At 40.0% G+C, this 16,256-nt stretch overlaps 3 protein-coding genes across 4 annotated transcripts; all 3 read right to left on the bottom strand.

The window, feature by feature from the left end:
* Nucleotides 1–397: 397 nt before the first annotated feature.
* On the bottom strand, nucleotides 398–15,439 carry LOC109514129 (transmembrane protein 248). 2 transcript variants are annotated; one of them, XM_019866961.1, is made up of 8 exons: nucleotides 15,429–15,439; nucleotides 3,253–3,301; nucleotides 2,512–2,688; nucleotides 1,328–1,592; nucleotides 1,148–1,241; nucleotides 913–1,054; nucleotides 694–834; nucleotides 398–600 (listed from the first exon to the last, which is right to left on the bottom strand). In XM_019866961.1, exons 3-8 carry the CDS (start codon nucleotides 2,668–2,670, stop codon nucleotides 580–582), a joined length of 822 nt encoding a protein of 273 aa, XP_019722520.1. In that variant the 5' UTR covers nucleotides 2,671–2,688; nucleotides 3,253–3,301; nucleotides 15,429–15,439; the 3' UTR covers nucleotides 398–579. The 2 variants fall into 2 exon arrangements, with proteins under 2 accessions (XP_019722520.1, XP_019722519.1); XM_019866960.1 differs by lacking the exon at nucleotides 15,429–15,439 and having other exon boundaries at nucleotides 3,253–3,482.
* Nucleotides 3,892–7,642, bottom strand: plbd2 (phospholipase B domain containing 2). Its single transcript, XM_019866933.1, has 12 exons — nucleotides 7,398–7,642; nucleotides 7,224–7,317; nucleotides 6,970–7,128; nucleotides 6,567–6,667; nucleotides 6,276–6,490; nucleotides 6,000–6,094; nucleotides 5,417–5,577; nucleotides 5,189–5,284; nucleotides 5,040–5,111; nucleotides 4,796–4,948; nucleotides 4,550–4,712; nucleotides 3,892–4,466 (listed from the first exon to the last, which is right to left on the bottom strand). The coding sequence occupies exons 1-12, from the start codon at nucleotides 7,607–7,609 to the stop codon at nucleotides 4,296–4,298; spliced, it is 1,692 nt and encodes a 563-aa protein (XP_019722492.1). The 5' UTR covers nucleotides 7,610–7,642; the 3' UTR covers nucleotides 3,892–4,295.
* Nucleotides 8,670–15,658, bottom strand: rbm19 (RNA binding motif protein 19). The gene is made up of 24 exons (XM_019866914.1): nucleotides 15,498–15,658; nucleotides 15,231–15,413; nucleotides 15,035–15,148; nucleotides 14,894–14,929; nucleotides 14,126–14,348; nucleotides 13,654–13,922; nucleotides 13,515–13,574; nucleotides 13,329–13,407; nucleotides 13,130–13,201; nucleotides 12,823–13,029; nucleotides 12,598–12,728; nucleotides 12,370–12,497; nucleotides 11,732–11,828; nucleotides 11,507–11,617; nucleotides 11,231–11,431; nucleotides 11,084–11,153; nucleotides 10,845–10,996; nucleotides 10,704–10,764; nucleotides 10,481–10,560; nucleotides 10,328–10,383; nucleotides 9,660–9,776; nucleotides 9,461–9,566; nucleotides 9,233–9,353; nucleotides 8,670–9,137 (listed from the first exon to the last, which is right to left on the bottom strand). The coding sequence occupies exons 1-24, from the start codon at nucleotides 15,531–15,533 to the stop codon at nucleotides 9,055–9,057; spliced, it is 2,793 nt and encodes a 930-aa protein (XP_019722473.1). The 5' UTR covers nucleotides 15,534–15,658; the 3' UTR covers nucleotides 8,670–9,054.
* Nucleotides 15,659–16,256: the final 598 nt, after the last annotated feature.

Below are 16,256 nucleotides of genomic sequence, written 5' to 3'. Positions count from 1 at the left end.
ATCTACATTTTTTTTGCACACCACATAGAGATCCAGATCTCATGTAGTGTATGTTGTATGAAAAGAGAGACATCAAACTGCAGTGGTGCAATGCAACTTTATTATTATTATTATTATAATAGCAATCTGCATGTATTTCGAAATGAAACCATTAAAAAACATAAAAAGTTCAAAAATGGTACTGGCACATTATAAAAATAAATATATTTGTGGTTATGGTTCATTACAGTCCATGTTCGGCGTGCCCTAAAATGAAATTACTTAATGAGTAAAAACAGCCTTATTTGCTATTTATTATTTAGATAAAGTATATAATCATAATCAAAATAAGTTATTAAAAATAATCGAATAAGTTGCCAAAGAGTATGCATCATGTACAATTAAACAGCAAACAGAATTAACTGTTTTTCTTTCAGCTTTACTTTTAATCTGACAGACATTTATACTGGAGACACTGGATAACAGCAAACAGAAAACTGGATGAGAAGTACATATTAAATAAAACTTTTTCATTCAGATCCAATTGGATAGAAGGATAATTTTTCTCACTGGACTGAATCCTTCACTTGACAAAATTGATCAAGTGTCAATCAAAGATTCCTGCAACAAACAAACAACAACAATGGCATTGAGAATCAAAACCAAGTTTGGCATGCTTTACAACTGTACAATAATAAAAGAAATGACATTTACATTTTGAAGGTCCGGCTCCTTCCTGTGGTAGTTGCGCATCTTTGAAGGTGACAGGCTAGCAGCTAAACAAAGTATTAAACAAACTCCTATCAGACACATACTGACTTCTATCAGATGTCGCACTGCCACCCACTGCTCCTCCTAGACACGGAGAAAACACATTGCAGGGTGATGTGTTATTTGGCAGAACACATTACTTACATATCATCCATGCCGTACCTTTGTTAACATGATAGTGAGAGTAGGGTCATTCCTGTAGAGAAGACCATAGCAGGCTTGTGATGTTGGTGGTGGCTGGTCAGTTGCCTCCACATGGACAGATGAATGGCTGTTGCTTGATGCGGGACACTCTGGGGGAAGCCTACAAACAAATATAATGCAAACTGTCAACAATAAGTTGTGGCATCAGCATACTTGTACGTTCAAAATACAACTTGAGTGCAGCCAAACACACCGGCTCATAGGGAAGAGAGCGGTTGGAGCTCTTAAAGTGAGGCAGGCGTAGGTATCATTTTCACGGTGGATATTTACATTCACAATCTCATTGCCTAAAGAAAAAAACAATTGCATAAGATGAACAATTACAAGACATTCTTGTTTACCGCAAATCTAAGTGATGAAATGCAATACCAACCCTCAAGATCCAACTGACTGGCTCTCAAGGTTGTAAAAACGTCAACGTCTTTTGGAAGGCCGTGGCTGTTTGTGATTGTCACAGGAACCTTGAGATGCAAACTGGTGACATGTGCGGGCTGTGGTGTCAAGTCGAGTGAAGCGTCTCTACTTCTTTTCTGTTCTCTAAGTGGAGATGGGCCTAGAGACACCAGATCATCTGAACTCCAATTGGTTTTAACACACAGATGGAAGTGTGCCAACGTAGAGAGGAGATGGTTCCAGTCCTGGGAGACAAAGCGGCATTTGACATAATGATGATAACGCTGGGAGCCTAAATAAAGTGTAGTTTAGGTCAAGTTCATTTCTGTTCCACTATCAAGCTCTTGAACAATAGCACTAGGCAAATTTTCAAACACTTTTTCAGAATTCTGTTTTAAATTAGCATTATATTTCTAAGTACGGACCAGAAAAATCCAGGTTGGTTAAGAAACTACATTTTGTGTTACTTAAATGCTTATATACTCATTTGTTTAGTCTGAGGATAAGAAAGTAGACTTTGTTTCTTTCTCTCTCTCTCTGATATTGTCTTATCACTTTGTTGTGAGACAAAGCAGGATGTCGGTGTGTCATCAGTCACATGAGACATGCGATAACTGCCTGTTCATGTGTGCTTACAGTATCTGATATCACTTAGGAAGAATTAGGTAGACACTTCATGACTAGACGTCAGGTGACATTTGAACTGTGTACCTACATGCAGGTTTTCATTGAATTGTATCTCTCATTATTCTCAAAGTGCTTGTTTTGTCTCTTGTCTACTCAATATATAATACTTTATTTACATTTGAATTTTTTTACTTTCAGTGTGGAGGTCGTTTCCACTTAGATTAAACGTTTGAAAAGGCAGACCTTGGTCACTTGTCAGTGAATTCATCATAAATTGGAGGATGTTCATGAAAACATACATTCTTATTCATCTTAATAATATTGTCCCTGTTACAACATGACAGCAAACATAAAAAACAAGACAGTACCACATTTCTTTTTGTAGTATTTTAACTTGTAAAATGAAATGATGATGAAATGAATGAAGTGACGTGCACAATACAACTGCTTGACACTGAGTCATGCTGATTCCAACTTGCACTTTATATTAAATGTCCCATTCTCCCCCAAACGCAAGGCAAATAAAGCAGATCTTACCTTTGCTGTGTCAGGATTGGGCAAAGGATGATTACTGCTATAAGAGCTGAGGCAGATAAATGAAATAGCCAGCATCAAGAGACACAAGAAAAATGTCACAGGCGGTGGGTTCTGGGACACGTAATCTCTTAAATTGCAAAGGGGCTGCCAAGATGCCATAGTCAAACACAATGAAACCTGAAATTAAGTAAACACAGGAAACACGCGTCACAAATCTCTCGTGAAATATTGAATGACCATATGTTCATTTCTCACTTAAGGATATGAGTAATTACACAAAAACACATCGACACTGTAAACGAGAAAATCGGCTCCTGCATGTGTCCTGCGAGAATGCACGTTTTTCAAATGCAGACTGTAAATGTGTGAGTGTGAATGTGTGTGTGTGTGTGTGTGTGTGTGTGTATGTGTGTGTGTGTGTGTGTGTGTGTGTGTGTGTGTGTGCGCGCGCGCGCGCGCGCGTTTAAAAAAAACAATCTTTTTAAAAATAGTAATAAAACGTTTTCTTTTTGTCACAAGTGGATAGTCGTCGAGGCCAACCTATATACGTACAAAGTAAAATTAAAAGTGTGGTTCCACACAAAGAGAAATAAAATTATAAACACCGTAATTCAAAATAGGCAATTCCAAAATCTGTGAAAGAAACACCAGTGAGTGATCCTTCACAAATGCAACAGTTAATGTCTGCATGCATGTAATTTTGTTATGAAGCAAATATTTTGCGCAGGGCAAAAGACTTACGTCAGCAGTACTTCAGTAAGGAAAAGTGAAGTGGAATTTGTTTTACACGCTGCTGTCCTTTCCTACGTTGGAAAGAAAGCACATTTTCATCTCTCCTTAACCAAATGACGAAATCCAACAAAGGCGATGGAGAGGTGGCAGAACGGTACGGAAAATGGATTTTCCGAAAAGGTGCGAAGAGTTCAGGTGCTGGATTGACAACTACGACACGAGTGTTTTCTTTACGACACCCAACCAGTATACGGTACGGCTGTAAACTGGTTGGGTGACGAGAACCACGTGAGTGTTGATAACCTGTCGGTGACATCACTTGTTTAACAGTGCGCTGTCAGCCTGTCGGATGCAGCCGTGGTGTACATTGGTCCATATAATAATGGCCCATATAATAACTTCTGACAATTACATTGGAACTTATTATGCAATTATATTTCTACTTTATCTGTTAGGATTCCAGATAGAGAACAAATAGCGTGCACTTTGACTGTTTTTAGTGCAGTGTGTATAGAATTTAACACGGCCCAAAAATGCACTTTCCCATAAATTCACAAAAATGTTGATGTTTTGAGTTAAAGCATAGATTTCACGTTCTGCACATCTTTCAGGGTGATTAGTTATGTGGAATGAATGGGAAATAGATGATGATATCTCAATGGTGAGTTTATTTAGAGAATGGTTTTCCCAAAAAATGCAAGAAGCATATTATGATTACAAAACAATTATAAAATAAAATCTGTCAAATAATAATGATTTAAACGTTGATTTAGTGTTAAGAAATAGACAATTCAAACATCATCAAACATAAATCAATGCAACAATTCAATTTTACAATAGTACAGGCTGTAAGTGATTTGTTCATATTCCCTCACATTCAAATCTCCCTTGTGTGCGTTTATTGTTGAAATAGTGCAAAAGAATCAGAAAATCCAGAATTTAATCTGTATACTGATAAATCTGAGAAACCATTGACATTTAGTATTATTTCCCTTTGTCAAAACCTCCGCTGCTCCTCCAGGCCACCATCTCTATGTCAGGCATTATTGCAATCAAGGTGTCCAGGTGACTTTTACAGGCTTGAACGCCCAAATATCAGGCTGACCCATGTGCAGCAGGTCTTTGTATGGAGACATGCTCCATTGGAAGGGGGGCAGTTGGTCCCAGGTCGGCCCACTTATGGCCAGCATCTCATATCGACGAAACATTCCATAGGAGGTCATCTGCACAAAACAGACATCGTGTATCAGTGTGTTTCAGGCAGGGCCTATGAATGGATTCATAGAATGTCAAAAAAGACAAACACCTTCATGTCTGTTCCTCCATGGGACCTTTGCCGTAAGGCGCCAAATGGATAGGTGCCGTTTGCCGGATTTAGGTCTGAGCGAGCGGAGATGGCATTCTCTCCATTCTCAGGTGGATTGCAGTCTTGGCAACGTGACAAGGGGTCTTCTTTGAAGTTATTATATCTAAACAGATAAAAATATTAAAGTATAGAAAAATTATGATGCATTTAAATGCACAAAAAGTTACTTTGTTTCACAATCTGTACCTCATTAGGCGCATCATGGAGGCAACGTCTGTCACTGCTTTTTGGTCTCTCTTGAATATCTGAGCACGAGGATTCTGGTCCAGGGAGAACCACGAGCCAAACTTTTTCACCAGCTCATTGCAGCCGCTCGCATTAAATATGTCCTCATAGTACCTTCCATCAGATATGGTTCGAAAATGATATAAATTGCAAACATGGGCAGGTCACATTCAACATACTGTAAATGTTGTGCATCCATACTTACGGTATGTTGTAACTTGCCCAGTATCCTTTCTGAAGTAATTCTTCTGTTTTATCCGTAAAAACAATTTGACCCCTGAAATGTTAAAGCAAGAGGAATAGCCTATTTGTAACAAACAAAACAACCACGTAAAATAAGTTTAATAGACTTACGGAATCTGCTCTAACACGACAAACAGGTCCTCCATGATGTTGGTCATGCCTGGAGTGAAGTTGTTATAGTCCACGATCATCCACTGATTGTTGTACCTAAAAAGCATGCATGGTCCAAACGAAAATGATAATCTTTATTTTATTCTTTACTCAAGAATCGAGACTGGTGTACATCTGAAATTCACGACTTGAGCATTTTTAGGAGGTGAATAATACTTGGAAACCTACGTGCCACTGTTGTACTTGCTGAATAACTCTGCCCAGGCTTTGGCAGTGACTGCCAGACGATTAGCCACAATATTTCTGAGCCATTCCATCACGGTGCCAGTGGGTTGAACAAATTTCCACAAAGCAGGGTTGCTGTTTCCAATGGTGGTTTCCAGGGTAACCTACAACCATATATGATGAGTAAGTAATTCAAACACTATTGTATTGTAGGCGAAGCTTTTCTTAGTCAAGTGAAAAAAAATGTCTTTACAATAAGATGTTCTATGTGGCTCCACTAGCCGAAACACGACATTCTGATTATTATTATGCTTGTGTAATTTGAATTGAGCAGCAAAATCCGTCTGTTTTTACCCAGCTCAGGTTGCGGCCATTTTGCCACTGAAAATGACATCACAGCAGCTCAGGTCACAAACAAGCACGATTCACGTCTTTTCTGAGTTTGATCATAAGATGTTCGCGAGCTGAGCTGTGATTGGTCACCATACAGAACATCTTGTAAAGAAATTTTTTGACTTGACTTCTCCTTTAAATCATTATCATGCAAAGGGACTATCATTGCATCATAGCTGCTGATAGCTCTTACCAAGCCACTACTAAGGATATAAAAGTCATCTCCAGAAAAAATAGATCCAGGGTAGGAGGAGAATGCCTGGATCTGTCCGGGGAGGATCAGATTGTCTGGGGACAAAATTAATAAATATGATAGTGCTCCAAAACTTAAAACACATTATCCTCATGAACAACATTTTGCATTGTTGGCAACAATGTTGGCTACTTGTCACTCTTAAAAACATGAGTACCGTACTTTTATACATAGTGTGTGTAAACACAAAATACAGGACAGGAGTCATGAAAATACCTAATGGAGAAACTTTGAAGGCAAAGGAATATTTCTTGATGATCCGCAACATTGACTGGTAGGTTCCCCATGTGTCATGTGACACCAGTAGATCCTTATTGTTTGGCAGCAGCTTAATGAGAGCAGAGCATGAGCCAGATCCTACTGGTCGAGTCAGACTGGACTTATTTAGAGCTGATTCCAAGTCTTCCAGATCTCCGGCCATTTGGAAGAGTCTGGTTGGGTATACAAGGCAATTTCATTTGTTTAGCGTTTAGTTTGTCCTATTTTATATAAATCACATCTACTTACATGAAACCAAATGGATTAAAGGTCATTTGGCCAGAAGGAAATGAGAGTTCTTCATTGTAACTGTCCTCCAGACCTTTGAGCTGAAGAAGAGCCAGGCGTACCTGTCATGCAAAATACAACAATAATTTTAAAGAGCCTTGTTTACTTACTGTGGTCCGTCTTTTGACCCTTCTCTTACATAAGGACTGCAATAATAATCATACATGGTTGACTTACAATAGTCCCAAAATGTCAGAAACTAAAAAAAAAAAAAAAATCTTATAATTAAAAAAAAAAGTCACTCTGAAATACCTTTTTAATGGGGTTTTTTGTCTTTTTTTTTTTTTTTACTTTAACACGTTTCAGCTTGACCTGAAATACAACAGGAGGTGACATTTATTCAGATAGAAGACCTCCAACGTACCTGGTACCAGTAAGGCGAATTTGGCTCCTTCTCAATTTGCTCCTGAATCCATTGCAGGTTGATAGTGATGAAAGTTTTAAGACGATCACAGTAACCTGAATCTCTCGAGAAAGGTCCACAGTAACCCATGAGAGTGTTCATCCAGTGTTTGTAGATAAGCTAAACACAGAAATACCCATAAGCAACGAAAACATATTATCTTGGAAGGCCCAGTGCAACCAAGTAAGGGTAATCCAATGTTTTTAGAGGTTGACCTGAGATGTGACAGCAGCCTCCACGGCTCCGGCAGCATACGCCTGGATACTGTCATTGTATTGACTGTTGGTAGTCACTTCCAAGAAAGCCCAGCTGATTTGATGCGAACACATTGGATTCAGTGAAAGCAGCAGTTCAAGTAAATGTGTTTTTCAGCCTTGTTATCGACCTACCCCGACGTTTGAATGTCGTCGGTGAAGTTAGCCCACGCCACAAAATCTTCTCTGTAACCCTCCAGGAGAGAGAGTTGCCCCGTGATTTTGTCAATAACTGCCGTTTGTACTTCAGCTCGAGCCAAGTTATTGAGTACAGGTAAAACACAACTAACAGTCAAAACGAGGGTAAACCTACACAATAAAGACATCTCAACCGAGCGGCAAGCCATATTTTCACGAATGAGTCACATGATATGAGGGAGTCATCACATGATCACAGCAGAGATTTTTTTTTTCTTTCGTTTTTTTTTTTTTACGGACAATACCAGAGTTCATCAAAAAAGAATGAAAACAAAAAAGATAAATAAAAAAAACACACGCAAAGCATACAGCACAAGTCAGTTTAACAAAAAAGACGCCTAAATAAATATATAAGTAAATAAATGAACAAACAGCTAATTATATTGCAGCATACAGAATTTTTCCACACACCATCGTTTTTATTGCTTAGGAATATTATGTGAGACTTACAGACTAGAAATAATGGCCGAGTTGTTAGTATGCGAGACTATGACCAGAGAATTCTGATTTATGTATAAAAAATTTGTCTGAAGCAGAATCAGACTTATTCTAAAGTTTTTGTATCTGATTAGTGAAGTATGCAAAGATTGTTTGTTCGTAGGGTAGTTAAAATGTCATATTTAGTTTATTAGACATACATTTTGTCAGATGTATTTCCAGAATTGTTTTCAGATTGGCAATGCCAAAATAGACGAGAAACTATTTCAGGCTGCAAAGTACAGAATAAGCAGTATACGTCAGTGTATTTCTTGAGCGTTTTCATGTAATGATTTCTAGGATACATTTTGTGTAGAATTTGGAAGGAGGGTTCCTTGGTTTGGCGGCACAGTGTTCGACTGGTTCGCACGCCAGCCTCTAAGCAGAGGTGCAGGCTTCGGTTCCGGCTCTGACCTTCCTGGGTGAAATGTCCATGTTCTCCATGTGCCTGTGTGGGTTTTCTGCTGTTACTACACTTTCCACCCACATTCCAAAAAAACATGACCGGCAGGTTAAGGGAGCACTCTAAATTGTCCCTAAGCGTGGGACTGACTGGTGACCAGATCGGGGTGTAATTCGCCTTTCAGCCGAAGTCAGCTGGGATAGGCTCCAGCATCCCCCCACGACCCTGTTCAGGACAACCGGTGTTGATAGAAGGATGGACTTTCAAAGTAAGACAGTCTAATCGCGACTTGCATATTTGACACGACAGCACACAAGACCACAAATGCTTTTTTTTAAACTTTAATTTTAAACAGATTTCAAAACATCCTGTACAAAACATCTTTAAATAAAAACATATTTCTCATATTTTGTGTAGATTCTCATATGAGATCAAGACTGTTCAATGTGTAATTCTTAACACTTCTTGGTACTGAAGACTTTTACAGTACTTAATTCCATCCTTACTAACATGATTAATGGTGCTGGCATCTACTGTAATGTATTAAAATTCCTGAATCACACACCATCCAGTTTAACTGGCGCATCTTTCTCAACAATACCTCAACACGTTGTTGAGGTAGCTAGCAATCAAACTCGCAACCTTTAGGTAGTGACAACAGATCTCTCAACCCCTCAATTCCTTTTGGCTTCAATGTAGGCAACGGCATCAGTTTCAGTCCTCCGCATCTTGTGGAGTTTCCATCTCTTCCAGAATTCCCCCGAGCACCTCTGCCTTTCGTTGCTTTTTGCTGGCCACTAAAATTGAAAATAAATGAGAAAGGTGAGAAGAATGATTCCATTGATTGCACTAATCACACACACAATCTTTTCCAGTCCTTAAAACAATTTACCATGAAAATGTTCAGCTGTTTTCCGTCTCAGTGTTTCCACTGTTTCCTCCGTATCAGCCCATTCTAGCACAAGACGTCTCCCGTAAAGATGGGTGCTGTGGCACAAGGCAGTGAATGCTTTCTGGAAATCAAGACAAGTATATCATTATTTATACTGTATGGTCATTTAAACTGGTGACCATGAGAGAGAGTTACATAAACACAAATGCAGTGTGTGTTTGCCCAAACCTTGGCATCCTGCTTAGTGACGAAGTCAATGAAGCCAAAACCTCTATGATTCCCTGTACCTGCTGCTTTCTTTGGAAGACGGACTGTTTTCAGCTCTCCAAATGTACTGAGACAGCCAACAGGAGAATGAGTGGATTAACGAATTGCCCATTTACAAAGTGAGTCATATACAGTAGCTGTGTGTGTACGTGACTGCTACCAGAAGAGTTCTCGAATTTCCTTGACACGGGCTTGGAAGGGAACATTTCGCACAAGGATCTTTGATCCCGTTTGCTTCTTGTCCACCTGCTTTTTCTTGCGCGGCACTTCAGCAGCCCTGCGTAAACAAAAGACAACATTAATTCGGATTAATAGTCAATTGGGGGCACAACACATGGCTATCCCACGAATTGTAAAATAAAAACAGAAAAAGAATATTAAAACTAAGCATGATGGTAGATTAGGTAGATTACAATTTTTCATGGTATGTTTTTTAGCTGTGTATTTTGTCTTTGTCCAATTAGAAGCTCCATGACCTGTGCGTGAGACCAAGAAGCAGCACATTTTGTTCCTTGCTCTTTTCTTTGTATGTTGCATTTTTCATTTTGCTCCTTGCCAAAAAGCTACATTTTTGTCTCATTTGTCAACAAGTTTCAGAAGATTTCTTGGATGTTTTGTGGCTTGCCAATGTTCATTTGGACACATTCCAATCTTGGACATTGAAGTTATTTCAGTGACCAATGTGGGGTTTTTATTTCACGGAAGGATGAAACCCATTCTGTCCACATCAAGCTCGTGGCCCCTGTGAAGGAGCTCCACATAATAGTTGATGTCAAATCCCGTTCCCAGGTCCCCACACTGAGTGCATGAGCCACGTTATATTTTTACCTTGTAGCTCTCTCTGAAATCTTCAGCTCTAAGCTGTGCTCATCAACATTGCAGTGCTGGAAGGAGGAGAGAGAGAGGGAGGGAGAGAGGGTTATGTGACATACAAACAAGGCGGTGGCAAGTTTTAAACAGAAAAGGAACAAATTCAAATACCTGGAGCTGTCGCAAGGCTTTCTGTGCTGACTCAGCGGTATAATACTGAACAAAACCATAGCCCATTGACAGTATTTTCCCTGCAAGTCAGAGCAGGTATTACTTTAAAACACAAACTCCAATCCCTAAACAAACCAGTGATGCTTCTTTCTGCATAACTGATTGCTTCAGCTTATGACTGTCAAATGAGCATTGTAGCATTTTGGTTTTTACCACTAAATACCTGTTTTGTCTTTTTTCTTCGAGATTGTGCATGACTTCACCTTGCCACATTTTGAGAAAGTCTATCAGAAAAGAGCAAATTAATATCAAGTAAAAACCACTGACATAATTTTCTCCATTTTTCAGAGCTACAAAAGTGTACCTCTTGAAGTGTTTCTTCGGTCGTGCTGAAATTTAGATTCTTGATGAAAAGTGTGGAACCTGGAACAGAGTCTTCCTCCTCCTCCTCCTCTTCTTCTTCTTCATCCTTGTCTTTTTCATCCTTCTGTTGCTTCTTCTCCTCCTCTGCTTTCACTTGGTTATACCAATCCATACATTTATTGTTCATTTAAAAATAGTAATAGTTATGGTCTTTATGAGAGAGCAAGTGTGGTGTCGTACCTGGCACTGCTTTGGTTGCAACAAACACCCCCACAGGCGCCCACTCCAAATACAATGGGACGTGATGGAACTGTGGTACAGAGATAAACCCAATAAGTTTCAGTTTTCTCCGCATGCTCCACACAAACAGAAACAGGTTTAACGCACCTTGCTGTAGGCGAGTCTAGTAAAAGCACGCTTCGCTTCAGTGGGTTCCAGGAACTCGATGATGGCGGTGAGGCCGGAGGGCGGCAGCAGCACTCGCCCCAAAGAGCCATGAGTGGAGAAGAGCTCCTCCAGCTCTGACACGGTCACTCCGGCTGGGAGGTTCTTCACCAAGATCACGGTTGTGCTCCTTTCTGCAGCTGCCTACGCACCAGACAAATGAACTTAATTTAGAAGAAAGGTGACCGCAGCGTAACGGGTGCTTCAGTCAAACCGTACCTGACTAAAGGAATCCAAACTGACACCGCTGTCTATTAGAAACTGGCGAGTCTCTTGGACAATCTGTGTCTCCCCCAGAGCCATTCGCACTGCGACACTTCCCTTCGTCTCCTGCAGAGACGGCGACAAAATGGGAAATAAAAGGAAAAACATAAGTTAGGCACGAATCAGGTTCCACAGTCCAATATTTTTGTGGAGTATTGTGCAAAAACAGGGTGACGTTACATGGTCAAAGACTTGGCTTTTTGTGGTGTTATATTTTTCCGCAATGGCATCGGCTACGGCACTTGTGCCCAGAAAGAGTGTATTCCAGTTGTGTGAACTTAAAAAAGAAGAAAAGTATTCACTCAAAGGACAGCAAAACAAAAGAGCACAAGAACTTTAATAGGGATGCGCTTACCTGGAACTAGAAGCTTTGTTTTTTGCTTCCTTTTGACGTTTATAAGATGAGGAGCCGGGACCGCCTGCGTCTGTAGATTCACTTTTTTCCTTTTTAACTGTGGATGGGAGCAGGTGAAGCATCCGGCCCTGAAAAGAAAAAAAAAAAAAACATTTATTTTGACCTTCCCATAAAGAGCAGGCTCAACTTTATGAAAATGTAAGATCCTGCAGCATCAAGTCAAACATACCTGAAAAATGTGCCCATCCAGCTGGGCCAAAGCCGCCACAGCATTTTCTGGAATCATGTACGTTATGAAAGCAAAACCTTTAGGTCTCTTTGTTAGATTGTCAATGGGGAAGAGCCGGCACTTGTGCCCAGAAAGAGTGTATTCCAGTTGTGTGAACTTAAAAAAGAAGAAAAGTATTCACTCAAAGGACAGCAAAACAAAAGAGCACAAGAACTTTAATAGGGATGCGCTTACCTGGAACTAGAAGCTTTGTTTTTTGCTTCCTTTTGACGTTTATAAGATGAGGAGCCGGGACCGCCTGCGTCTGTAGATTCACTTTTTTCCTTTTTAACTGTGGATGGGAGCAGGTGAAGCATCCGGCCCTGAAAAGAAAAAAAAAAAAACATTTATTTTGACCTTCCCATAAAGAGCAGGCTCAACTTTATGAAAATGTAAGATCCTGCAGCATCAAGTCAAACATACCTGAAAAATGTGCCCATCCAGCTGGGCCAAAGCCGCCACAGCATTTTCTGGAATCATGTACGTTATGAAAGCAAAACCTTTAGGTCTCTTTGTTAGATTGTCAATGGGGAAGAGCACCTCAGCTAACGGACCTACAATAATGCAAAATGCAGATCAACGTTATTACTTTTGCTACATCAACTTCAATTGGAATGTATTCATCTGTCTTTCAGACATTTAACTCGCCATGTTTAGAAAATACTTCTGTGATTTCGTCTTCTGTGCATGTGTAAGGGAGGTTTCGGACAAAGAGACGTCCTGATTCCGCAACATCCTCTTCCTCCTCGTCCTCCTTCAGTTTCCTGATGAAGTTTTTGTCAATTGCTTTGTCCTTTCGGTCAGTCCTGTTCCATCCGGATGCCTCAACGCCGAATACCTCAATGTAGCGCCCTCCTAAAAACATGCAAAAGGATAAAAACACATTCTTATGATTTTATTAGTGTCATGTAAAAGGATAAGAAAGGTTCTTGGCACCATGAGATAAAGCTCTCACCTATATAGTCTTTATTCTTCTTCAAGGCCTTTGCAACCTCTTCTGCAGAGTGAAGATCTACATATACATAGCCTAAAACACACGCATGCACCCACAAAACCTTGATCCCGAGATTTGTGCATTTTAGACCCATAGACAACAAAACAAGCAAAACGAAACAGTGTGTACAGCAAATGAAAATATGCTTCCTGTATGATACCTGTTCTGTTCCCACTTTCATTTCTTCCAATTCTGATGGCAGCAGGCTTCAGTGGCGTCATGAATTCTTTAATTTGATGCTATTTGCATACGCAGACAACGTCATGGTGTGATGAATTTCAGAGTTCCATATTATATTTTATCCTGAACAAAAATAAACCTTGACAACAATTGGAAGTCTATTCACCTCTTTAACATTGAACGGGACTCCTCTAAGCTTAACCGTGAACTCTGTTGTTGGTTCAATCTGGAACGAAAACAGGGTAAACTGAACAATGAAGCAAATAAGGTCATTTTTTAAAGTGTAAATTGGACCAATTAGTCACCTCTTGTCTTGCATTTTTCTTGCCTTTTCCCTGCTTCTTGTCCTCAGAGGGAACAGAGTTCTTCATCTTGGCGGTGTGATTTCGGTCCCCGCTCTCGTAGGCGCTGTCGTTGAGTTGTGCAGGTCCAAAATCTTCTTCTTCGTCATCCCCCTGCAGCTTGTCATCCTTTTCATCGCTTTCATCCATAGCGTCCTCAGTTCGTACCATCTTTGAGCGCAGATAGTCCATATCTGACAAGCTGGACTTCAGAGCTTCTTTCGTGGTTGTGCCTATAAAACACATCATCACTACTTTACCACACTGTCTCTTGTTGGCGAGATGATCGACTTAACAAAGTAGCCCACAAATATGGAGACAGTTGGGGAAATCTGTTGATAAGACTTGAGATGTGCTATATTTTGTCCAAGTTTTGCACAACTACTCACTGAGATGGGATAGCTTTCATCTTTTGAAGTCTTTCACAGTTACTTACAGTCCTCTTCACTGCCTTCTTCCTCTTCTTTTTCCTCATATTCATCATCCGACTGGTCAGAGTCAAAGTTGAGGTAATCATCAACAGCCAGCTTCTCCTTGCTTTTTGCCTTGGCGCTGTCACGGTCGACTGCCTGCTCCATTGCATCATTCACCCAGGTCCGCACTTGGCATCGATTCTGATGCACTGACAAGAACTCCTTGAACTCCTCATCCTCCTCGAGCTGATGCACACGATAGACATAGACAGGGTAGGTTTAGTAATAAAGAAAGGGTTGGTGATCTTGCTGTGGTTTACGAAAAAAAAAAAAAAAAAAAACAATGCCTTGGTTGAAATTCCATTTATCTTACAAATTCAACATTACATTATGTAATACATTCACCAGCTATAACATTAAATACACATTTCCAGTCCATTCGGCCATCCATTTTCGATACAACTTATTCTCACCCGGGGGACAAGAAGGAAAGATAAAATGTGCCTTCCTAACTAGTTTAACACAGTTTAGGTTACCACCAGAGAGGCATTCATTATACACAGATGTATGTAGAATTGATGTTGTAGCTCGGATTGGTGTACAACAGCAATGTATAGTATTGAGAGGCTTTTTTATGACATTTTCTTTTTTTAATTTATCTCTCGTTTCGGATGCAGTTAGATTGTGCTGGTGCACGTAATATGGTCAGTGAATGGATAATTAGTAGAATTTAGCAGACGAGTCACCACATCCCTATTAAATACAAAAAAAAATTATTGAAAGCAACTCACCTTTTTCACTGCACTGGTTGTCTTTTTCCCCTTCTCCTAATAAACATAAAATTACAAAACAATACAGCTTAGAATACAAGCTTTCAAATGTACTTTTCTTTCCATTGCTGTTTCTGTTGATGGGTGCAATGAAGTGCTCACCAATTTTTCAGCAGTTTTAGTTTGTGTGGCTGGTTTTTCTGGTTCAGAGCTCTGAGTGTGTTTGCTCCAGGCTTTTGATTTAGTGGGGTCACCAAATGCCTTACACATCTCCACCTGCAATGGAGCACACAAATCACACATCTGTGAACATGGAAACATCATTTGTGAAGCTGACAACAGGCTCACAAGAACACACCGTCACTCTTGAAGTGTCCACGAAGCTCCTGTTAAAATGCTTCAACGCTGTATTCGCGTCGTCCTCGCTTTGGAACCCAACAAAACCAAACTTGCGGAACTTGCCGTCCTTGGTGAACTTGAGGGTGCAGTCAGTCACGGTCCCAAACGCCGCAAACATCCCTCGGAACCTCTCCTCCTTCATCTGAGCACAAGTTACGTTCAAGTCGACTGATAAACGTATGTATTGTTTCGCTGTGGTTTGTTTTCACCCAGGCGTATTACTTACCCCATTTGGGAGGTTTTTAACGATGAGTCTCGACATGTTTCCAGTCTATAAACTCTCAAATGAAGCAAAAAGAATTGATTTTTGATATTTGTCAACAAACAAGCGTGGAAGGTGTCCTAGGTCGCCATGTTGGAGTCGACTTCTTCTTCGTCGCTTTATCTTTGCCTTAAGTTGCAAATACCGCCACCTAACGGAGTTGAGCGTGTTTTTAAAACACCAATCAAGTCAAAGTGTATATAAAATATACTGTATTACTGTTTATAGGGATAATGTGTAAAAATTTGAAGATTTTTTTCACTGTTTATTCTTTCAAAAACCCACTATTAATTTCGCGCAAAAAAGTTCTATCACATAAACGTTTTTTTTTTGTTTTTTTTTAATGAAATTGCAGATAAAGTTACGGAAGAGGACCGGATAAAGTAACTGCTAATTATATTACATAGGGCGTGCCTCTCCTACGCAGACTGCGTTGTTTCGCCGCCCACTGTGCTCCGGATACTCAAAAGAGACAAATTTAATGAATGTAGTGTAATGACAACAATGCCATGCACTTACCCTGTAACTTGAGTGAATAGTAGAAATGGTTTAGGATGGCATCTTTTAATTAGTGGTAGGCTTGCAAAGTATGGTCTTTCTCGGGGAGCGTAGTGCGCGTGCCTCAAAACGCACGTGCTTCGAGTTTAGGTCGCCGCATTCTGTTAGTTCACCACTGGATGGCAATAAATTCTAGACACTCTACCTATACGAGTTCATTACAAT

Source organism: Hippocampus comes, unplaced genomic scaffold, assembly GCF_001891065.2.
Source record: "Hippocampus comes isolate QL1 unplaced genomic scaffold, H_comes_QL1_v1.1 scaffold322, whole genome shotgun sequence".
Classification (NCBI taxonomy): Eukaryota; Metazoa; Chordata; class Actinopteri; order Syngnathiformes; family Syngnathidae; genus Hippocampus; species Hippocampus comes.
The sequence above is the reverse complement of the archived record's forward strand: the minus strand, read 5'-3'. Positions and strand labels throughout refer to the sequence as shown.